Consider the following 23,731-nt stretch of genomic DNA (forward strand, 5'->3'; position numbering starts at 1 on the left):
CTCTAGGAGGGAAAAAGACATATGGTGGGTGAGCTTTGCTGTCTGCTTTGTAGTAAGTCCACTTCTCTGGTTTAACCCTTGAGAATGTTTCCTTTTTTCTTTGTTATTGTTGTTGCTTGATTGAATGGGGGGGGGGGGCTTGGGCACTGTCCCTTAGCTTCCTTTGCTCAAGGCTAGCATGTTACCACTCGAGTCACAGCCGTACTTTGGGCTTTTCCTGGACAGTTTATTGGAGATGAGAGTCTCACAGACTTTCCTGCCTAGGCTAGGAAAGTCCCTAGATCTCAGTCTCCTCTAAGTAGCTAGGATTATAGATGTGAGCCACTGGTGCCTGGCTTGGTTGGATTTTGTGTGTGAGTGCTGGTCCTAAGACTTGAACTCAGGTCCTGGGCACTGCCCCTGAGCTTTTTGTTCTTAAGGCTACTGCTTTACCACTGGAACCACTTTTCTACTTCTGGCTTTTTGGTAGTTCATTGGAGATAAGCATCTCCGGGACTTTCCTGCCCGGGCTGGCTTCAAATCAGGATCCTCAGATCTCAGCCTCCTGAGCAGCTAACAGGCATGAGTCACTGGTGCCTGACCCATAAACTAGGTGTCTTTGAGGATTGACAAGAACGGACACCTCCCCTCTCCAATAAAAAAAAAAAAAAGATTCCTTGGGACAAAAAAAAAATGTAAGACCCCCAGAAGTCCTCCTCTCTGACAGTGGGGTGGGGGTGGGTTTGGGTCTGGTGGCTTCCATAGCAGTGGCTATGGCCTCTTGGTACCTCCTACAGCTGGCAGAGTCAGGCACACACAGGGCAGTGAGAAAAGGAGAGATCTGCATTTGTCACTGGAGAGCTGGCCAATCTTACCCCTGGGTGTCTGGGGGTGTCTCCCAAAAAAGCTTGGAGGATTTGCTTGCTTCCTTCCTTCCTAGCTTAGCAGCAGGGGAGGCTGAGGATGGGGGAGGGGCTGGAGAAATCCCACGTTCTGTGGGAGAAAAAAATAAAAGCTCATAAAACTCTACATAGGTCCTTTAGGTAGCTACTGGCAAAACAGGGGGCGGGGCCCCCAGCTCCTGTCCCCTCCCCACCATTCCCCACTCCCCCAGGCCAGAGGCCTCCTGGCAGAGCTATTGTGAGACTGGGGTTCAGGCTGTGTAAGCCTTGGGGTCCCCTCCCCCAGCGTCTTCCGCCATGGCCTGTCATCCCTGGGGGTGAGGCTCTCTCCAGTGGGTCATTCCAGTCCTGTCTGAGTGGTTCTCTCCTCCCACAATCATTTATTTCTGGTGTCAGGGAGGCCCAGGGCGGCTTTCCTCACTGGTTGTAAATGTTCTGAGCATCGATTCTTCTCTTCCTGCCCCCTGGAAATCCGCTGTATCAGCAAGTCTGTGTCTGGGGTGCCTGGGGGAGGGAGGGGGGGAGGGGAGGAAGGGCCAAGGTGCCTTTGGGTCTCTCCCTCTCAGGAGGGGATGGGACAGAGGGCCAGAGCCCCCCTGATCCCCAGGGGGGAGTGTTTGGACACTGTGTTAGAGAGCCTGGCTGGCTGTGCCCACCCCCCTGGCTTGAATGACCCATACAGAGGCATTGCTCTGCCAGCCTGATCCTGTCCCAAGCCCTTTGAGTGTGGTCTGTCCTGGCTGCCCACTTCCTCGGTGTGTCATACTGTTGTACTGCCACCACTGACACAGTATTATCCACTTGACATCCTAAATATCTCCATTGGCTCTGTGTGCGTGTGTGTGTGTGCATGTGCACACGCGCCAATACTGGGGCTTGAACTCATGGCTGTGTGCTCTTGCTTAGCTCTCTTCACAGCTCCCCACACACTTAAGGATGGCACTCTACCTCTTGAGCCATAGCCCGGCTTCCAGCATTTTTGTTCCGTTTTTGCTGGTTGACTGGAGATGAAGGAGTCTCTCAGCTGGGTCCACCCAGGCTGGTATTAAGCCTCCATTCTCAGAGCTCTGCCTCCTGAGTAGCTAGGATGATAGGCGTGAGCCGCCAGCAGCCAGCAGCCCTTAGCTACATTTAGCAGCCTAGGATAAGGTATGATGCAGAGGCACTCAAGAAGGAGCAGAATGACAGCCAGGAGAGAGAAACCCAGAGCAGCCTTCCGGTGGGAGACTCTCTCAGACTGAAGGACAGGTCAGCGTTGTGTCTCTTAAGATTCTGCTGCGGATCCAGGTGGATTCCTGGCAGTACCTGACCAAGACCCCAGCCAGATAAATTGCCCTTTAAAACAACCTGACCCTCACCCAACGTTGCACGAAACACAGCCTGGAAAGTTCAATGAATGCTGCTTTCATAGTGCAGAGTGGCTCCAAACCAGGTTTATGGGGAAAACCACAGAATTTTAAAAAGGAATTTCCCAGCACATACATCCCTAGCTTGGATGAAAACAGACAGACGCAGGAAGAGAGAAGTCCTGGGGTGTTGAGCTTTCCCTGCAGAGGAGGCAGTCACCTGGTCAGCTAAAAATGTGACCCACTCATTTTGAGGAAGGAAAGATGTGTCTACAGCCCTTTAAAGAATATTTTCACTGGTCAGGCACTGATGGCTTACACCTGTCTGTGTCATCTACAAATAATCATCAAAAAAAAAAAAAGTTTGAAGTGGGGCTGTGGCTCAAGTGGTAGAGCGCTAACCTTGAGTTAAAAAAAAAAAAAAAGAAAAAGAAAAACAGCTCAGGGACAGCACCTGGGCCCTGAGTTCAAGTTCCAGGATGGGCACTTAAAAACAAAAGACAACCTGATGACAGACTCACAGAGTCAACTGGCTTTTTTCCTCTCTAGGCTAGCGCTCTACCACTTTCCGTCATGGCTCCACTTCTAGTTTTCTGGTGGTTCACTGGAAAAGAGTTCTAGACTTTGCTGTGCAGGCTGGCTTTGAAGTGCAATCGTTAGCACTCAGCTTCCTGAGTAGCAAGGATGACAGGCGTGAGCCATTGCGTGCCTGTCTGTCTGTCTGTCTCTCTCTCTCTCTCTCTTTTACTAAAAGTAAAAACAGACAGGGACTCCCTTATTACAGGAGTCAGGTGAACTGGAATCATGTTTTCAGGATAAACAGTGTGGTTGGGTGGGGGTTATTTATCTGCTCCCTTAAAGTCAGAGTGCTGGCTTCTGTGACACGTGGCATGAGTGACCCCCGTCTTATTGAAAATGGTCACTGGAGGCAGAAGCTCCATGCAGAGCCGTGGGCCTGGCGGCACTGCGGGAAAAGAGAATCCCAAAACAGAGCACCAATAAGGAAGAGGCTGTGGAGGGGGTTGGCGGCTGAATGGGACAAACACAGCAGGAATATGGGTCATTGGACTCTGGAGCAGCCGGACCTGAAGGAGGCACCATCTTTCACCCAAAGGGGCAGAGACATCCCAGCATTCCATTCTCTGCCTGGGCCTGAAGCATGGAGAAGATCTTGCCTCCTCCGCCTGCTGCAGCTCTTCCTGGAGTTGCAAGCTGGCAAAGCTTGTGTGCACATGCGTGTGTGTGTGTGTGTGTGTGTGTGTGTGTGTGTGTGCTTGTGTGAACATGGTGGTCCTGGGAGGATTGCTCCTCAGAGGGAGAGAACGGCTCTTTTGTTTGGAAAAACACCTTAATGGATCTTTTAATTATGTAAAGAGAGGCCCCAAGGCTGCTCTGAACTAGAAGATAGCATGGAGGGGGAGGGGGAGCTAAAATGTACTGTCTAATAAAGTGGGGAAATTCTAGAACTATTCCAGGAGAGTAGCCCTGGGAAAGGGGCCCCCACCAAGGGGAAAAGTCAGGGAGGTGTGGAGGCTTCATTCTATGCCAGGTCCCCTCCCCTAGTTCCTGAAATGACCTCAGGGGCTGGCACTGGAGACAGCTGGCCCTTTCCCTCTGCACAGATTGTGTGTGTGGGGGGCAGGTGCACCCCAGCCCTGGGACTTGGACTCAGGGTGTGGACACTGTCCTGAGCATTTTTTTGCTCTAGGCTGGTACTCTACCACTTGAGCCACAGCTCCACTCCGATAAGAGTCTCACAGACTTTTCCACCTGGACTGGCATTAAATCAGGATCCTCAGATCTCAGCCTCCTGGCAACCCAGGGTGACAGGTGTGAGCCATTGGTGCCTGGCTCGCATATTCTTACCACAAAGCCATCACCTGCAGGCCACATCTCCTCAGCTGTCCTAGGAGGTCACACAGACCAGGACAAGCTGGCTGTGGTGTGCAGCTGACTGACAGGTCAGGCTGAGCGCTTGTCCAGACCTGTGGGGACTTGAGATGCCTGGGGTCCTGGACACAGAGGAGGGAATTGTAAGGGTGCCACCCTCATCCCCAGGGCCTGCCCACAGATGAGGCTCTGTTTTCCCAGACACACACCCCAGGTATCACAATATGAAGACACAGGAACTTTATCTTGGTGTGTGTTGGGAGGGGGGGGTTTGGAGAAGTCCTAGATGGATCTGCCTGTCTCCCTGACAACCCTGTGCCTCCACCTGTCACCCTGGCAACCGTAGATTCTGTCTATCTGCCCTTGCTGAATTATCCACCTATTACCTGGCAACCATGTACCCTGTATCATCTGTCTGCCGTCTTAGCAAACCGGCACCCTGTAAAATGTGCCTGTATTTTTACCCTGGAAACTGTGGACCCTGTATATCCATCTGTCACCCTGGCAACCACGGGCCCGGTATGATCTGCCAGTCTTCTTGGCCACCTTGCACCTTGTACTATCTGCCTGTTGCCTTAGCAACCATGGACTCTGTACTATCCACCTGTACCCCAGGTCTCAGGACACCCCTGCATGTGGCTGAAACACCAGGCCGACCATGAGAAATAACAAAAATAGAAGTTTTGGGGGCGTTTGGGTTTTTTGGGAGGTTTTTTGGCCACCTTTGAACAGCAAGATAACCAAAGCTGATGCAAGAATGCATTTCCTTTGAAAAAACATGCCCAGTGAGAACATAAAATCCTCTTAACTGAGCAGAACAAAACAATGCCCCCCCCCCACGAATTAGCAGAATCCAGAATCAGGATTATTCAATGAATAAATCCAAATTTCCAAGAGGGAAAAAAATAAATATATATGTACTTAGGCAAAACCTCCTCGATTCAATAGCTCTTTCAATTAATTTTTTTTCCTCTCTACAGTTTTGGATTTCCACTGACTAATCTGTATTTAGTAAGATTTGTAAAGCAGTTGCCAAGTAGTTAAAAACGTGTGACATTCTCTTGCTAGGAAGCTCTCTGAAGACTTTGGCAAGGATGGACACACAGAGAGGCAGTGAGGTCCCCACAATGCCACCCCGGGCATCTTTCTCTAGCTAAGGCTCCCGCGTCCTTGCATGCCCAGACTAGTATGGCTTGTGTTTTGGCCAGCTAAGTTGCCTATTTTGTGGCTTGATGTTTAATGAGACCCAAATACAACACGTTAAGACCCTACTCCCTAATGTCATGGAAACTGGGTTTGATTCCTTGGTACCACATACACTGAAAAAGCCGGAAGTGGTGCTGTGGCTCAAGTGGTAGTGTGCTACCTTGAGAAAGCCCAAGGACAGTGCCCAGGCCCTGAGTTCAAGCCCCAGGACTAGCACAGCGAGAGAGAGGGGGGGGAGAGAGAGAGAAAGAGAGAGAGAGAGAGAGAGACAAAGAGGGGAGGGAGGGAGCTGGCTCTTCTCTGCTCTCTACCACGTGAAGTTTCCAGGGAAAGTCAATCCAAAACAGTTCCCTGCCAGCCATAACCAGCAACCAGGCCAGCACCCAGCTCTCAACTCCAGTCCCCCCAGAACTCCCTAGTGTAAGTCACCCAGCCTGAACTAAGTAAAAGATGTAGCAGCACCTTCTGCTGCCTCTGTCCCCTGACCGACACTGCTGCACACTCACACCTTTTCCACCTGTGGTATGTGTGCATGTGTGTGTGTGTGTGCCTGTGTACTCATGCATCACAAATGCACCTCCACAACCAATGCAGCAATAACATCCCTGAGCCTTGCCCATGGTGGAGGCTACGTCAAAGGTCATATGCATTCTTAATTTTAATGGATTTTTCCAGATTGGTTACCAAAACAACAACAACAAAAGTGATCATTTACGTTGCAATGATTCCAAGTATGCACTCACACATGAACACACACACACACTCCACAAACTCAAAGGGTGTGAAGGAGGCTCTTATTGTTACTTGAATTTGCATTCCCCTGAATTCAAATGAACTTGAGCTCATTTCCTTGCAGATGGGAGATCTTTTTTTTCTGACCATTTTGCCTTGCTCCTCTAAGCTTGTCTCTCCTTGTCAAGTTATAAAAAGCTCTTTGCCTAGCATGGTGATGAACCTTCCTTTACCTTGGCATCTTCTAACATTATTTACGTGGTCTTTCACCACTGGAGCTGGCACCAGGGGCTCATACCTGTAATCCCAGCTATTCAGGAGGCTGAGATCTGAGAATCAGGGATCCAAGCCAACCCCAGGCAGGAAAAAAATCGGTGAGATTCTTTCTTTTTTTTTTTTTTTTTTTGTTTGCCAGTCCTGAGGCTTGAACTCAGAGGCCCACTCCCCTCACACCACATCCCCCATCTGATCCCATCCCCGGGTCCCCCCACCCCCCCCCAGGCCCGCAGCAGCAGCGCGCCTGTTCTGGGCTGGAGGACATCAGGGCCTGGGCTGGAGCCTTGCCCCACCCCCCCCAGGCCGCCCCAGCACTGTGTGCATGGCGCCCCCTGCTGGCCACCAGCCACACTGCAGAAGCAGGAGTTCCAGCACCAACCCTCCATCCAGACCTGGCAGCCTCCTGGGGCTCCACCCTGCTGTCCTGACCTAACCCAGTCACACCCCCAGGCCCTACCTTCTAAGTACTGGCTATCCCCCCCTCCTTCCCTTAAGCCCAGGACCCCCTGGCCGGGCGCAAACCCTCTCCCATCCGAGACACACTCCAAGATCACACACCCTGGGCGTCTGTTTACAGCACCCTCCAAAGGACAGAATTGCAAGGAAGGAAGCCAGTCAGGCAGCAGTGCCCCAGAGAGGGGGGGGAAGAGGGTCTGGGGGATGGAACCAGGGGAGGGGCTTGGGGGAGGGGGCACAGATCTGGCAGCTGGGTGACCCCAAGCACTCACACATTATAAGACACTAGGCCCTGGCTTTGATGATATTATAATTACATGGGATAGAACTATTGGGAGAAACTGGAATTTGTTCCTGGGATCTCTCAGAGGCCATTTTGGAATTTTTGATGAGTCTGTGTCTGTGTTAAAATAGTTACAGCCTGGGCACTGATCCTTAGCTTGTTCCACTTGAGACTGGTGCTCTACCACTTGAGACACAGCTTCATTTCTGCCTTTTTTGCTAGTTCTTTGGAGATAAGAGTTTCTGGAACTTTCCTGGCCAGGCTGAACTTAAACCTCCATCCTCAGATCTCAGCGTCCTGAGCACCTGGGATTACAGGTGTGTGTCACCAGTGCCTGGCTGCTTCTTTCTTTTTTGCCCTTTTTTATCCTTGAGATCTTTGCATCTCGTGGGGGTGAAGACTGGTATTTATGGTAACACCAGGGCCTTACGCTCCTCTGGGCACCAATAGGGCCCTGGTAATTCGTCTATAAATGTGTGATCAGATCTCCCACCTTTCAGATGGGGGAAGGTAGGGAGGCTTGGGGACATTCCTAGGTCTCTGTAGGTTTCTGAATTTTCTGGTCGTTAAAGGTCCTGCTCCTTAAAGGTCCTGGAAGAATGAATAGTGAAGGGAGTGGTTCTGGTGGGGAAGGCGCTGTGCTGAGGCCTACCCAGGCTTCCATTGTCCGTTTTGTTCAAGTTCCTTTTGTTTTGTCCTCCCCTACATCGAATCCTCTGGCAAGCTTGGGCAGGCCGGATGGGGCAGGCCTGTCATCCCAGCACTCGGGAGGCTGAGGCAGGAGGACGCTGCGTCTCCGGGCAGCCTCAGCTGCAAGGCTGGAACCCGCCATGAGATCAAACAAACAAAAAGTCCTGCCGGGCAGATCTAGAAAGCAACCCGAGAATTCAAGACACAGGTGCTGGGCAGTACCAGAAAGTCAGGCTCATTTCCTAGGCACAGGAAGCCCTGAGCCTTTTCCTTTGCGCCCCTCCAGATGGGGACTTTCTCGACCTTGAGGCTCCCTCGGCAAGTCCACCGGTCAGCTTCCTCTGCTTCTTGGGAACGCTCATGGGCCCTGACTTCCAACCCCATGTAAAATGGGGGGCCACCCGGATCCCCGACCCCCGCCCAGGCCCCACCCGGACGCCCCACGCGTGGTTCAAGTTCTCAGGCCTCAGTTTCTCCTGGGGATCCAGAACGGCTGACGCGGCTCCACCGGCCCCGATCCCGGGCCCCACGCTGTGCTTATCTCCTGCAGGAGTCGTAAGAGAACCGCACCCCCACGGGTGCTGCTTCAGGGTCAGGCGGAACCCCGACCTCCTCGAGGCCCACACTCGCTGCACTAGGCCCAGCCGCCGCCGCTGGGGATGCCGGGATCTCGACATCGTCACTACGCTCTGCGCCGCGTCCGCTAGGGGGCACCAGGGGTCCCTGACGCGTCACTACGCTTCCGCCGCCTCCGCTAGGGGACGCCCCCTCCCGCGCCGTGCTCTGCGACACCTCCGCTAGGGGGCGCCAGGGGTCCCTGACGCGTCACTACGCTCCCGCCGCCTCCGCTAGGGGCGCCCCCTCCCGCGCCGTGCTCTGCGCCGCCTCCGCTAGGGGGCGCCAGGGGTCCCTGACGCGTCACTACGCTTCCGCCGCCTCCGCTAGGGGCGCCCCCTCCCGCGCCGTGCTCTGCGCCGCCTCCGCTAGGGGGCGCCAGGGGTCCCTGACGCGTCACTACGCTCCCGCCGCCTCCGCTAGGGGGCGCCCGGGGCACCGTCCTGCAGGGAAACGGGCTCTGAAAATCCCGGATTGGGAACAACGGGACGGGGCAGAACGGCTCAATTATTAAGACGGTTCACCCGCTTCCTTGTAATCTGCCCTACTGGAAAAAGGAAACAAATTCCCGCATCTCTGCTTCGGGATTCGGAAGGGCTCCGGCAAGATGCTCGGGACTAGACCGGCACGAGTCCCTTTGTTCTAGAACATTCGCCTCCGCGGAGAACGAAGAAGCCCCGCCCCCTCGTGAGGGCGTCCGCACGTTTCCCCCCCTCCCCTCGGCTGGGCCCACGGCGCGCTGCGATGACGCCAGCACGCCGCGACGCCTGCGTGCGCCGAGCCCGGAAGCGGCGCGGGCCGAGCTGGCGGGTGGCGTCCGTGCTCTCGGTGCGGAAGCTCCGGCCATGGCGCTGTGGCGCGGCTCGGCGTGCGCCGGCGTGTTGGCGCTGGCGCTGGGCTGCGTTCTCCTGCTGGAGCCCGAGCTGCCGGGCTCGGCGCTGCGCTCGCTGTGGACCTCGCTGCGGCTGGAGCCCGCGCCCCCGGGACCCCCGTCCCCGGAAAGCCGCCTGGCGGCCGCCTGGGACGCACTCATCGTACAGCCCGCCCGGCGCTGGCGCCGCGTGGCCGTGGGGTGAGTGCGTGCGCGGGGCCGGGTGCGGGACCCCGGCGGCTGCCTCGTGGCTGTCACGGCGGCCAGGCCCGACCCGGCCCCGGACGATCTTCCCCTGGCGGCCGGACTTCCCGCCGCTGAGCCCTGCCGAGCCCCTCTTGCCTTGGCTCCGGGGGCTCCGGGGCCCCCCAGGCTGCAGACCTCACGCGGGATGTTCAGTTTCACGCCGTTTTTATTTTTCTTCACTCTCGGCTCTCTTTCATGCCTCCCCCCGACTCCCTTCAGGGTCTTGGGACTCGAACTCAGCTGTTTTTGCTGAAGGCTAGAGCGCTCCCACTGCAGCCCCAGCTCCACTTCCGGCTATTTTGGTGATTAATTGAAGTAAGAGGCTCATGAACTTCACTGTGCGGACTGGATGTGAGCCACGGTCCCCAGTTCTCAGCCTCCTGAGTAGCTGGGCTGATAGGCGTGACCGCCGGCGTGGCTTTTCACAATCCTCTAGAAACACTTTGCTCCTTCCCTTCCCCACTCCCTCTGACTTCAGTGACATTGCATTACTCGAGGGTTTTCCAAATCACACTGGCTCCCTTACCTGCTCCTCACACAGTAGTGTGACTTTTGGAGGAACTTCAGTTCCTGTGTCAGTTTTGTCATCACCTCGAAGGCACCGTCGTAAAGAAAGGCTTTGGTGAAGTTCCACAATGCTGTGAGAGGGCTTTGGCCTGGAGGGGGTCAGATCAGCATAGATTGAAGAATAAGTGAAGTCTCCCCCCCACACACATGCATTTTACATGTTCGTTCAACAAATACCTGCCATTGTGGTTCCTGTCACACCTAAGCCAAGATCTGAGGGCGCACTCAGGGTAAGTCTGTGAGAAACAGGTGTACATGGTTGTAGTTAACCTGCTGGGGCAGCTAGAATGGAACACTCCCAGACACATGGCTTAAATGACAGCAGGCTGATAGTCTTGGACCAAGATGCTGGTGGGGTTGATTTCCGATTAGCCTTTCTCTCTAGCTTGTAGCTGGCCAGCCTCTTCAGTCCGTGCCCACCTTGGTGCTCAGCTTTATGTGGATTAGAAGCCCCCCTTTGTGGCCTTACTTAACCTTAGTTGCTTCCTTAGGGGCTTTGAGTCCGAATTCAGTCGCATGCTGGGGGGGGGGGATTGGGTTTGGAATGGGATAAAGATGGCATTGTGGGTAATAGCCAGTGTTTAATTGAACAGAGTGGGGCATCCTGATGTCCCATGGATTATCCCCCCAAACTAGCTGTTGTTTTAATAGCTGTTTTCTAGTGTTAAGTTCCTCTGAGGGTCGATCATGCTCAGTGGGGCAGTTTGGGGTGGAGTCCTGTGAGGTTGTGGTCTCTAGATGATTGTGACTGAATTTGTCATTGGGCTTGGTTGTAACTCGACCCTCTCCTGGGATTTGCCACTCCCCTGAGACTGGAAGCCTGGGTTAGGAGCGGAAATGTCCCAAGAGGACGGGGCTGAAGGCTTTATTATTGCTGTGACTTCAGAAGTCTGTAGGGTGAGTTGTGCCGCCTGGCTTGGAGGGCAGGAGGAGTGCCAGTATGCGGGTGGGAAACGTTGTCACAGTTGTGCTGAGCCCATTGTGTGCAGTGACTCTGGCTCCAGATCCCAGAGAAACAAAGGAAGAGCCACGAAGAGGCCTGGTGATGAGATGGTGCAAGGTTCTTGGCTAGGAAGATAAATGATACATTTTGAGAAGGCGTTTTTCTGCTCAGTGTCCTTGGGGGCAGCACAAATCCATTAGTGACATTTCTCGTTAGCCCAGAGGTGGGGCTGTAGCGCAGGAGTACTCTGTACTTCTCTGGAGGTCTCTGGCCTCTCTGTCTCACCCATGAAAACAGTTTAGTTTGGGCCCTGAGGGCTCACACCAGTAAGAAACCATTGAAGGGTTTGAGCTGAAGCGGCCTGAATCATTACTTGGCGCTGGTGAGACGGGATGAGAACGCAGGTGCATACACGTATATACAATACACCTGCTGAAGCTTGAACTCAGGGCCTCACGCTCACTGAACTTGCTTTCTGGCTTGCTTACTTCAGTGCTGGCACTTGACCTCTTGAACAATAAATACCTCTAGCCCAGCTGCTTGCTGGTTAATTGGACCTGGAATCTTAAAGACTCTCCTACCTAGTTTTGCTCTGAGCTGTCATCAGTCCTGATCTCAGCCTCCTGGCAAGGATTACAGGCATGTGCCTCGTTCCAGGTTATGAGACCGATTTCAGCACTCTTTGGAGAAGAAGTTGGACGTGGTAAAGGCAGACATGAGACAGTCCTTAAGATTCCAGCTCCAATTAACCAGCCTTGGGAATTGCACCAGCCTTGTGAGGGCAGGCAGACACTGTCACCCATTCATCATGGGGACAAGCGCCGGTTTCCCCAGGATCACACAGCCCTCCTATGTGGAGGCTCGATGTGTCTCCTTTTACATACCCGCCCTGGTGTTGGTGCACTGGAAGAGGTTTAGAAAAGGGGAGAGCTTGTCGGGGAGTCGCATCAGGTAGGTATGTTTTCGTGGGGTGTCAGATGGGCCACTGGACATGAGAGACGGGTGGATGAAGTCCTGGCGCAGCCTTCTCTCCCCTGGGAGTCGTCAGCATCCTGGCCGTTCCAAGGACAGGGTCAGTCCACAGCTGTGCTGCAGTGCTTCCCAGTGGGATTTGATCTCAGAGTTCATGCTTGAATTCAGCTTCTGCAGTTTGTGGCCTTTGGCCTCACTTCTCAGCTAAATGCATCGCCGCCACCACAGAGCCGTTGCCTAGGTCAGAGCGCTTTGCAGTGGGTTCTCTGTCTGAAAACGCCTACCTAGCTGGTGGGGTGGTGACCATGCACCCTGGTTCTGGCCTGAGGGCTTGAGAGTTTCTCCTGTCACGGGCACAGGACAAACAATACAGCTAGGAGGAATGTTGGAGACCTCTGACAGGAGCTGAGGAGGAAGGAGCCGCCTCACCCCTCCGCTCCACTAGTGCCTTTTCTGCTTATCCCTCCACTGTCCAACATTACACTTTTTTTTGGCTAGTCCTGGGGCTTGAACTCAGGGCCTGGGCACTGTCCTTTGGCTTTCTCAAGGCTAGTGCTCTACCACTTAAAGCACACGGATGAGGAATTGAGCCCAGGGCTTCCTGCATGCTAGGCACTCTACTGTGCCAAATTCCCGCCCCCCCCCCCAAACATTGCCTTTTTATGTAGTTTTTAACTTCAGTTTGAAATGGTGTATTCATGTCAAACAGCCCCCCACCCCCAGGACAGAGCTGCTCAGGTGACGGGATGTTTGTCTCTGGGGACTCCAGGAGGAGAGGCTCCATACAGGATTATGTGGTATAACCTTGGCATAGGATCTGGCATGTAGTGGTTGCTGTGATTTTAAGTCATAAAAACTTTGTAAAAGTTACTCAAGCAAACTGTTCTAGGTGCTGGTACTGGGGCTTAAATTCAAGGCTCTCGGATTCTTCCTTGGCTTCTTCTATCAAGGCTGGTGCTCTTGCATTTGAGGCACAGCTCCACTCCAGGGTTTTTGTTGATTAACTGGAAGTAGTCTCATGGGTTTGTCCCCATCCCCAAGCCGGCTCCAAATCTCAATTCTCAGATCTCAGCATCCTGAGCCATGAATACCTAAACCCTGCCTCAAAACAAAAGCACCAGCGCCTGGCCTGTTCTGTGTTGTTTTGGTTGTGGTTAGTTTGGATAGTCTATGTTTCTTTGTCACAGTCTTTTAAAATATGTCATGCAGTCTGAGATCTGAGGATTACAGTTTAAAGCCAGCTGGACAGGAAAGTCTATAAAGCTTTTTTTTTTTTTTGCCAGTCCTGGGCTTGAGCTCAGGGCCTGAGCACTGTCCTTGGACTTTCTCAAGGCTAGAGCTCTACCACTTGAGCCTCAGCACCACTTCCGGCTTTTTTCTATGTATGTGGTACCGAGGAATCGAACCCGGGTCTTCATGCATGCTAGGCAAGCACTTTAACCACTAGGCCAAACTCCCGGCCCTAAAGCTTTTATCTCCAGTTAACCACCTGAAAACTAGAAGTGACCCTGTGGCTCCAAGTGGTATATGTTTAGCATTGAGCAGACAGTGCTCAAGCCCTGAGTTCAAGCTCCAAGACTGACCAAAAAAGAAATGTCATGTACGTGTATAGTACATTAATAGTACAAGGAGAGTTTCATTGTGACACCCCCACGTTCCTAATGAGCCAGACCCCCTGTGTTTTTCCTCCTGTTCCATTCACCTTGTTAACAGTTTCAGTTTTAACAGGTGCCGTTGTTAAGTTGCTTTGAGCATATTCTTCTTCCTATTGTTTGTTTTGTTTGTGATGGCCATTCTGACTGGGGTGAGATAGAATCTCAGTGTAGTTTTGATCTACATTTCCTTGATGCCTAAAGGTGTTGAACACTTTAAGTATATTTACTGATATGTTCAGTCCATTAGCCCATTGTTTGGATGGGTTACTTGCTCTGGGTGGTTGCAGTTTTGAATTTCTTATGTATTCTGAATATTCACCTATCAGAAGAGTAGCTGGCAGATTTTCTACCATTTTGTGAGCTGCCACTTCACTCTCCCTTTCAGTGTAGAAATTTTATGATTGGTTGCAATCCTTTTGGTACATTTCCTGAGCTGCTGGTTCAGAAAATCATGACCTCTGTCCTGACCCAGAAGTGTGTGTGTGTGTGTGTGTGTATGTTTTCTTAGTGGTTTCAGGTCTAGTGGTCTGGAATCCATTTATAGTTGGTTTTGTGCAGCCTGAGATATCCGGGTCCAGTTTCAGTCTTCCACTTGGGTCTTCTTGCCCTGGCCTGTGTGTTTCTGTGACAATGCTTGCCTGTAACAGAGAAAACACTGACACTCCACAGAAAGAAGTCAGCTCCTGTATGTTTAAGTATGCAAGGTACCATGCCAGAGTCTCCCCACTGCCCCCCTTACCCACAGGCCAGCCTGGGCACACTGCCAGGCAATGATGAGCTGTTAGAGGCTGTGTACGTCTGGTATCTAAGCTACACCTGCTGGTGGATACCAGCTCCAGCTGAGGATATTTGGGTGTTTACGTGTTTTACATCTTTTATCTCTAGGGGGAAGGTGTCTCCTTAGCTTTTGACCAAACTTACATTTTTTTTTCCACTCTGCACCAAACATCATTCATAAGCATTCATGGACTTATTTCATCTTCACAACAGCTCTGTGAGTTTGTTACTCATGTTGTCTTACCAATGAAATGCAGACTCATGAAATCAAAGTGAGCCAGGAGTGGGGCCTAGTAGTAGAGTGCTTGCCTAGTATCCACGAAGCTCTAGGTTCAATTCCTCAGTACCACATACATAGAAAAAGCCAGAGAGGTGCTGTGGCCCAAGTGGTAGAGCGCTAGCCTTGAGAAAGCCCAAGAACAGTGCCCCAGACCCTGAGCTCAAGGCCCAGGACTGGAAGGCAAGGCAGACAAGCAGGTGAGGTCAGCCTGAGACCTGACTGTGGCTCTGCTGCCACTTTCTCCAGAGCACTGCATTTTTCTTCTTGTGGTGGCTTTGTTCCGTCGTGCTAAGCACCTGTCTTCTCGCTTTGTAACTATTAGTGTAATGGTTACCAAACTGTTTCTCAAGACAGGATTCCACCATTTAGCCCAGGCTGGTCTCTAAGCCCTGGACCTCCTGCCTTAGTCTCTTCCTAGGATTACCAGCCCTGCAAGACCACCAGGTCTGCCGAAGTCTGGAGAAGACCTGTGTTCTGGCCCCCAGACCATGTCCCGGCCCTCACGCATGTCTCCTTTAGGGTCAATGCGTGTGTGGACGTGGTGCTCTCGGGGGTGAAGCTCCTGCAGGCGCTCGGCCTGCGTCCCGGGAAAGGGAAAGACCACGCCGTGCTGCACTCCAGGAAAGATCTGGAAGAGGCCTTTGCCCACTTCATGGCACAGGGCGCTGCAGCCGAACGCTTCTTCAGTGACCAGGGGGCCTTCCACACCGTCGCCCAGGTGGCATCTGAGTCCCCAGGAGCCCAGGTGGGTCACAGTGCTGAGGTGTGCCACAGGGTGGGATTCTTGGGCCCCATGCAGACATGACACATGAGTGCCATGTTGTAATGCGGCTCCCGTTCCTCTCCCCTCCAGATCTCGTGTTCATGTTACACAAACCCCATGGAGGAAGCATGTATACGCCTAGCCAGCTTTTAAAAAATATAATCAGTTGCAATCATCTCAGTGTGGCTGCTATAATCTTGAGTCTTCCCTGAGTGGAAGCTGGCCACACCCACACAACTAACCGCAGCTTCCTGTGTGGGAGTGGGGCCTGCCCACAGTAGCATCGAGTGCCAGAACTCTAGTGTTCCGATGGGCAGCCCCATCCACTACCTGCCAGGGCCCCAGTCCCCACCTGTGACAGCCCAGGCCCTCCTCAGATGTCCAGCACTACGAGGAAGTCCTGTCCCCCTCCCTTGAGAACACAGCCTAGATGGTGGTGGTTCTTCCAAACCCCGGTCTGCTTTTCAGCACACACCCCTCCACCTCTACTCCACCTTTTATCTCATGAAATACTCATGTGTGTTACCATCTAACACCTCACTTTGATGCCTTCTCAAATTTCCTGAAAGTATAGGGAGGATGCTTGATAAACTGGCTAAACGCCATTCCGTGAAACAGTCCCATCGCCATTTTGGGGGACTTCATCTAGTTATCATAGTTAAGTGACCTGTTAATGGGCTCAATTTGAGCCTAATCATCAGAGATAGCTACACATCTCCCTGTAGAGAGCCATTCCTGTCCCGCCTGAATCCAGAGCTTTGGCCCATGCTGTGGGTTAGGAGCCAGGCCCGGCACCTCCAGTATTCCCCAGGGCCAGGCACTAGGAAAACAGGTATTGACTTAGGCTTAACTGCCTGGCAGGAACAGCAGTCTTCCGGAACAGCTCTCAAGCACAGGGCGCTGGGGTTCAGCCTAGAACTGCTCACCTTCCCCAGAGCTGAAGAGAGACTTGGGGGGAGAGGGGGCTCTGGACCTGTGGAGCTGAATCCAAGGAAAACTTGCCAATACAGTTGATCTTAAGGTTGTGGACCTGGCTGGAGTCGGCCCAGACTGTGGGTGGAGACACATCAGGCCTTGTCTAGGTCAGGGGTGTCCAGGTCCAGAGCAGGCAGGAGGGGAGGCCCGCAGGCCTCATTTGAGTTATGTGTTTTCTCTCCAGGGATGGAGCTGTGGGCCTGGAGGCAGGGTCACCAGCAGAGGGCAGTCTGGGCACATTGTCTTAGGGCCAAGAGAGGACAGAGCTCAGGGGTAGAGTATTTGTCTAGCACGCACAATGCCCTGGGTTCAAGCCCTAGCACTGGAAGAAGCAATCTGTTTTCAAGAGAGATGATGTAGTCACAGACTCAAAGGGTCCAGTGCGTAACGGAAGACCTGGCCCACACCGTCCATGTTTTCTGGGCTGTTCTGGCTGCCTAATTTGGTCTGTAGTGAAGCAGTCCTATTCTCACAGTTAGCATGATGCATGATTACGCTGTTTTCGTGTTACACTAACCTCACCCCTGACCTTGGTTGTATGGTGAGTTCACTGTGGATGTTGCCATTGTGCTTGGGTTCTGTGGTCACGTGGGAGGGCTCAGATGGAGAACTGTCTTGCAGCACTACGTGGGAGGAAATGCGGCTTTAATTGGACAGAAGTTCGCTGCCAACACAGATTTGCAGGTAGGCCAGCCTCACTTTCCTAAGATGGTTGTGTGTCCTTGACTGACTTTCTGGCTTGTCTGTGGTTTTGCTAGATCCCGGCCGGGCCTGTAGTAAGGAAGCAATCTGGGTGTTTGTATGAGGCGATAAGGCAGGTGGATAGTGTTGATGGAAGGTCGGTCTTCCTTGCTGTCTTTGCAGGAAGCCTGGGGGTCTGGAGCTCAGTGTAGAGCCAGGCAGCCAGCATGGCTGTCACTCTTCCCTAGATGCAGCTGTGACTTGGGTCACTGCCTCCTCTCCTTCCTGGTTCATTACCTCCCAGCCCCTCTGCCATGTTCCTCTAAACCAGAACTAAACTGACACTAGATGGTATTTTCTTGGCTTGAACATCCTTGCCTTATTGATTCCCTGTAGGGAAAACCGGGAAAGGGCGGGGTCTGCACACTCACTCCCTGTCACTCATGTAGGTTCTTCTCTGCGGCCCAGTTGGCCCAAAGCTGCATGAACTCCTTGATGACAACGTATTCGTCCCACCCGAGTCGCTGCAGGAAGTGGATGAGTTCCACCTCATCTTGGAGTACCAGGCGGGTAAGAGAAGCGGTTAGCGAACCCTCTCGTCCACTGGCTATGGTAAACAGAGGGAGCCTCCGCCGGGCCCCCGGTCTGTGAAGTGGTTAGGAGCCTGAGTTCTTGGTGTTCTTAGAATTGCTGTGACCTATGAGGAAGAAGGCGCAGGGAAGCTGGCAGCTAGAGTAGAAGGAAGCGTGTCAAACGCCCTGTGGGGTTCTTCTTTCTCAGTAGGAGTAGAGAAGGCAGGACACGGGGGCTGGCCTCCCGGTGCTCCCCGGGCTTTTCTGAGTCCCCGGCATCTCTTCGGTTGGTCCAAGCCGCTGAGGGATCATGTTGGAAGCATCACTTGTGTGATTTCCTAGTTAATAATGTTCCGGGGCTTACAAATCCAGATTAATACTCCCTAATCCTCCAAGACGAGAGGTCTGATTCCTGTGAGAATCTTGAACACCTGGACACGCTTGCTCCCGAGTGTTTCCGGCTGTGTCTGTTCTTCTGCTCGGGACTGGATTGAATACATCACTAGAGGCCCAAGCACCCGGCTGTCGGATAGACACTGAGCATGTCTGACTGCATTGTGCTGTGCCCAGATCAGATGAGAACCTCAGCCCCAGGAGTAGATAAACTCGGGAGAGTTAGACCTCACCCCAAGATGGGAATTGCTGGGTATTCTGGTTCTCCTAGGTGTCCCCAGAATCTGCTGGGAACATGGGTGGATGATGCAGCATGCAAGATTCACATTGAATGCCCCTTCCCTCCTACACGTGGCGTAGGGATGGAGCCCTGTGAGCTGCGTGGCAGATCGGCCTCTGTCTGTAGCAGTGTGTCTAGGTCAGATGGGCCACCAGTTTCTAGTCTGTCACCAACTGCCCTGGGTGCTGTGTGTGGACAGCAGTGGTTCCTCTGGAGTCAGGTTCAAGTCTCCAGGCCTTCACGTCCATCTTTACACTCAGGCTGAGAGCCACTCACCACCTGCTTCAGCTCCATTTGCAGGGTAATAGGCAGAAAAGAGGCCTTGCTTACAGGAAATGAGTCCAGCAAAGCTTTGTGAGAAGGGGCAGTGGTGGCTCCTGCAGGTCCAGCCTGACCCCTTGTAGGTGCTCCATCAGTCCTTTGTCTACATGGCGCCCTTCCCCATTCCCCGCTTGCCCCACAGCCTCTGTCTGTCTCTGTCATTCCTGATGAAGTGGGCCTCTGGAATGCTGTGTGGCTGGGTCTCCTGGGTGCGTGGCCTGCTCTGTGGGAATGTCCATGGGGCATGTTCCTGCTCTCAAGGCTTGGAGCTGACTCCGTATTGTGGTCTCTGCGTGTTGATGCACTTGTTCTTTCACTGCAGTCTGCCGGGTGTGGTATGGTGCAATGGCAGAAATAGCCCCAGCTCCCCCTCAGCCCCACATTGGACAGGGGCAGTTAGTGCCAAACCATGCATCATGCCCCTGGACAGTACCGAGGCCAAGGAGTCACTGGACAAGGCCTGGAGTCAGTGTCCCCAATCTCCTCACATAGAGGTCGCTGGAGAAGCCAGGCATTCTCCCCCCTGGGTCAGGTGCCCTGGGAGCAGTAGGGGTGCAGGCATATGGATTCTTGGGAGTTCAGCCTGCTTAGATTACAAGTGCAGTGGAAAACGTAGCCTGGCTGGCCTGTGGCCAGTGTGCCAACAGACAGCTCAGTGGATGGCAGAACTTTCCTGAACCCAAGCAGAGCCAATGACCTTGAAAAGGGCCTGTGGGGCCCCTCCCGTGATTGCTTCCTGCTTGGATTTGGGTTCAGGCTCTAGGTTGAGGCCAGTGCCGCCAGGTCAGCTTAGTCAGACACCAGCCCAGACATGGCTCAAGGGTACCTGCGAGCCCTCGGCCCCAGACTGAACACCTCTTCCTTTCTGCCCGCCGTGCCGCCTGGGCTTTTCCAGGGGAGGAATGGGGCCCGTTTAAAGCTCCCCATGCCAGCCGCTTCATCTTCTCGCACGACCTCTCCAACGGGGCCATGAATGCGCTGGAGGTGTTTGTGTCCAGCCTGGAGGAGTTCCGGCCCGACCTGGTGGTCCTCTCGGGTCTGCACATGCTGGCAGGACATGGCGAGGAGCTGCAGAGGAAGAGACTCCTGGAGGTAAAGGCTCGTTTCTCCTCAGGTCCCCTCCTCTCAGCCTCCCGCCTGGGCTACCTCGCCTTGCCTTGGGTCCTGGCCTCCGGGACATCACCTGGCAGCAGCTGGGCAGGGCAGGACATCCTCAGAGCCTCTGTGTGCTATGCCAGGTGTGGGCTGGGGCTTGTGTCCTGTGTCACTGTGCCATCCTCCACTCCACGTAGCCATGCTGTGCTTCTCGCCGACCTGGGCTTAGGGTGGGTCCCCGGGCAGTCGGTGTCCTCTGATTTCATGCCATGGCTCACTGTGGATCCTGGTTTTCTGTTGGGAAAAGTAGCCTTGTCCACCAAAGCGGTGGGGCCCCACACTGCCGTAGTTGGCATCCAGGCTGCTCAGGACCTACTCCTGGCTTTCCTCTTGGCCACCTTCCCTCTGTCCTCATGTCGATGCCATCTTCCTCTCTCCACAGGTTGTAAACGCCCTTTCTGACATCCCCGCTGGCGTTCCCGTGCACCTCGAGCTGGCCAGCATGACAGACAGCGAGCTTATGAGCAGCGTCGTGCACCAGGTAACCACAGACAGCACGGGGCTCCTCCACTGGGCCCAGGGGCTCAAGGGCGGGGTGGGGTCGTGTGGAACTGCGTCTCTGGCTGAGTAATTGAGGCAGCCTGTCATCCTCAGGAGTGGGAAGGAGAAAGGGAACAGATGCTCCAGAACTCGGAAAACAAAGTGCAGTTGAGTCTAGAGGCAGAGATCTGCTTGGAAGGCGGGCAGCCTCGAACTCTTACCCCGTTCTACTTGTCCTGGTGCTCTGCACTTGAGCCATGCCGCCAGCACCGCATGATCTCTTCTCAGCGGCACTCTCCGGTCATCCCAGCCGTGATAGGAGGCCTACAATAGGTAGATTAGAAACCAGGGATGCATCCAAGCAAAAAAGAAGACCCTACTTACAGGCACAGCCACCACAAAAAAAAGCTGGAGACTCTAGTGGCTAGAGCATAAGCACAAAGCCCCAGGTTCAAACCCAAGTGCTGCTAAAACAAAAAGCACAAAGAAGGGAATGAACTTTTGGTGAGCTTAACCACACACACACCGGGAGCTGTCATCTCTGAACTCAGTGGGGCACAGCAGGAGCTCGGAATCCCGTGGCTGGCCCAAACTGACGGCTCACTACGTCTGTGAACTTTGGACTTGGAAGATGCCGGGTGCAGCCCCACGTAGGCTGAAGGGTCCTTGTTGGTGACAGCTGTCCCTCCAGTGCTTGTACTGATCGATGGGTTTTATCCAGAAGGGTACAGTGTCCCCAGGGTGCTATCTACACTGGAGGCACTGGGTAGGGTCCTGGGTGGGACATGTCTTGGTTTGACTAGGCAATTTAGCTCCTCCCTTCTCTCTGTCTCCAAGAGGCAGGGAGGTCGCCCTCTGAAGTTGACATACTAGTTTCCTTCCCACCAATGGATTTATGAGTACTCATTTCCTCATGTTGCTACCCAGGAGTGTGATTTAATGCTGGTGTTTGTATGAGTCTGGCGTTTTGATACCATCCCACACCCCCTTCTCTGGTGCTGGAACCCAAGGCCTCTCCTGTGCCATATCCATGGCCCATCCCGCCATTTTGTTTTAGTACTTTTTCTTTCAGGCCAATTTTTGGTTTATGTCAAAACTGAGTAGTAGGGGCTGGAAGTTTGGCCTGGTGGTAGAGAGCTTGCCTAGCACGCGTGAAGACCAGGGTTCAACTCCTCGGTACCACATACATAGAAAAAGCCAGAAGTGGTGCTGTGGCTCAAGTGGTAGAGCTCTAGCCTTGAGAAAGCCTAAGGACAGTGCTTAGCACCAGGACTGGCAAAGAAAAAGAAAGTAGACTCCAGAGTTCACATATACTCCAAAGTCCAGTCCCCAACTGCACAGGGCTCTCCCCAAAGGCTCTGCTGTGAGCCAGCACCATAGAATGAAGGAAAAAGTGGATCAGTGGCTCCTGTCCGCTTTCTTACCTAGTGCCACTCTGAGCACCAGGTCTCCAGGCCCATACCTGCTGCCGCGTGACGTCAGGCACCTGAACCGCTGTGACTGCGTGGTGCACAGGTCCTGTCTATCTGGCCAGCACCAGGATGGGGCTGAGAGGATCCGGGCAGTTCTGTGGTTTCTCCCTTGTGAATGTGGCAGTGGGGAAGTGAGTCACAGCTGACACTGACTGCAGGAACAGACTCAAGGGCAGAAGGAAGAGCTGGAGTAGCCCCAGTGCTAGCAGGTGGCTGCCAGAGAGAGACATGTCTCTCTTTCTGCCAGCAGGTCTTCCCTGCCGTGACGTCCCTGGGGCTGAATGAGCAGGAGCTGCTGTTTCTGAGCCAGGCGGCGTCGGGCCCTCACGCAGACCTCTCCTCCTGGGAAGGCGTCCCCAACGTGGGCATGGTCAGTGACATCCTCTTCTGGATCTTGAAAGAACATGGGCGGAGCGAGAGCAGAGCCTCCGACCTCACCCGGGTCCATTTCCACACGCTGGCCTACCACATCCTAGCCACTGTGGACGGGCACTGGGCCAACCAGCTCGCTGCTGTGGCGGCAGGAGCTCGAGTGGCGGGGACACAGGCTTGTGCCACCGAAGCCATAGATGCCAGCCGGGTAACTCTGAGGGCCCCCCAGGAGTTCATGACGTCACTCTCTGAGGCAGGCACTAGGGTGGTGTTGGACCCCAACAAACCGGTGGAGCATTGGCGTAGGGATGGGGTGTCCTTCCACTTCACGCCCGTGCTGGTGTGCAAAGACCCCGTGCGAACCGTGGGCCTGGGGGATGCCATCTCTGCAGAAGGACTCTTCTACTCAGAAGCACACTCAGCCACAGGGTTTGAGTGAGGACCACAGGCCAGCTGGTGAATTAAGGAAGTGGCCTGTGGGTGTCAGAAGGTTCCAGGGCCAACTGGAAGACAGCCAAAGAAACCACAGCAGATCGTGCACCGCTGTAACTGATACATTCCAGCCCGCAGGGATGGCGTAAACACACTCGGTAATTGGGCACTAGCTGTCCACTGATGAGACTGCTTTTGTTTTCTATGTTATATGTTACATAAGGAAAAGCTCAGATCCCAAACCATCCCTGCCTGCAGCGCCATCAGGAATCCAAAGTCCGAATTCTTCACCTGAGGAGTGCTAGACAGGAGAGTGGGGGCTGTCCACAGCTGGGAGCCTCACTGTGGAGGCAGGGGAGGCCTAGGATGGCAGAGCTGCTCCACCCGAGGACCCTCGGCCCTGCCACTTTGGCCTCCACTCCACAGCCCCAGCCTCGCCCGGCCCCAAGCCCTGCGGACTTGCTGACAACTGGAGTGTGCTACTGCGGGCAGTGGAGTACGGGTTTATATTCTCAGTGACACATCCATCAAGAGTTTGACCTCATAAAGCCACAGGATCATGAATAAATGTGTCATGTATTTATTATTTTTTTAAATAAAACAAGACTTCGGTGTGCTTCTAAAAATACTAAAAACAATCTCATGTCTGTCTGATTGTCTGGGCTGACCTTAGGACTTCCATGTCTCTACTCTGAGGGTTTTGTCTGAAGCAGACATCTGTGGCCTGTGCACATCGATGGAGCTCCCAGGAGGAAGTGGCCACAGGGGCACTGCATGGACGAGCTTTGAGTTTCCCAGAGGAGAAGGTGGCAGGGTGGCCGTGAGAGGCCAGCTTCATGCCAGATCTCTTGCAGTTTCTGGAATCACAAAGCAGCCTCGAGGGTTCCGCCCTTGACCTTCCTCCCCGCACAGTTTAGGTAAGGAAAGTCTTGAGTACTCATTCTCGAAGAAATCTGCCCAGAACCATGCCAGGTGCAGCAAACCTCGCCACTCCGCCTCCGCGCCTTGAGCAGGACTTGGCTTTCTACTAGAAAAGCAGACCCAAGGCTTTCTGCCGTTTCCTTTTTGTTCATTTGAGGTAAGGGGAGGGACGAGGGGTGAGCCAGTGCAGTGGTGGTACTCACTGGACACTGTTGAAAAGCTGATGTG

At 53.7% G+C, this 23,731-nt stretch overlaps 1 protein-coding gene across 3 annotated transcripts; it reads left to right on the forward strand.

Moving 5' to 3' along the window:
* Window positions 1-9,168: 9,168 nt before the first annotated feature.
* Window positions 9,169-23,236, forward strand: Adpgk (ADP dependent glucokinase). Of its 3 annotated transcripts, XM_090321532.1 has the most exons (8): window positions 9,169-9,447; window positions 15,206-15,431; window positions 17,046-17,108; window positions 17,555-17,675; window positions 19,567-19,763; window positions 20,209-20,307; window positions 22,026-22,358; window positions 22,806-23,236. In XM_090321532.1, the coding sequence occupies exons 1-8, from the start codon at window positions 9,221-9,223 to the stop codon at window positions 22,875-22,877; spliced, it is 1,338 nt and encodes a 445-aa protein (XP_090177658.1). In that variant the 5' UTR covers window positions 9,169-9,220; the 3' UTR covers window positions 22,878-23,236. The 3 variants fall into 3 exon arrangements, with proteins under 3 accessions (XP_090177658.1, XP_090177656.1, XP_090177657.1); XM_090321530.1 differs by having other exon boundaries at window positions 22,026-23,235; XM_090321531.1 differs by having other exon boundaries at window positions 22,029-23,235.
* Window positions 23,237-23,731: the final 495 nt, after the last annotated feature.

This window comes from Megascapheus bottae, chromosome 30, assembly GCF_031878675.1.
Source record: "Megascapheus bottae isolate mThoBot1 chromosome 30, mThoBot2.hap1, whole genome shotgun sequence".
Lineage (NCBI taxonomy): Eukaryota > Metazoa > Chordata > Mammalia > Rodentia > Geomyidae > Megascapheus > Megascapheus bottae.

Bases quoted from the DNA above. Each gene is read 5' to 3' on its own strand.
- Adpgk (XM_090321530.1), top strand. From the start codon at position 9,221: ATGGCGCTGTGGCGCGGCTCGGCGTGCGCCGGCGTGTTGGCGCTGGCG. The intron at 9,448-15,205 runs GTGAGTGCGTGC...TGTCTCCTTTAG, and splicing joins TGGCGCCGCGTGGCCGTGGG to GGTCAATGCGTGTGTGGACG. The intron at 15,432-17,045 runs GTGGGTCACAGT...ACTGTCTTGCAG, and splicing joins CTGAGTCCCCAGGAGCCCAG to CACTACGTGGGAGGAAATGC.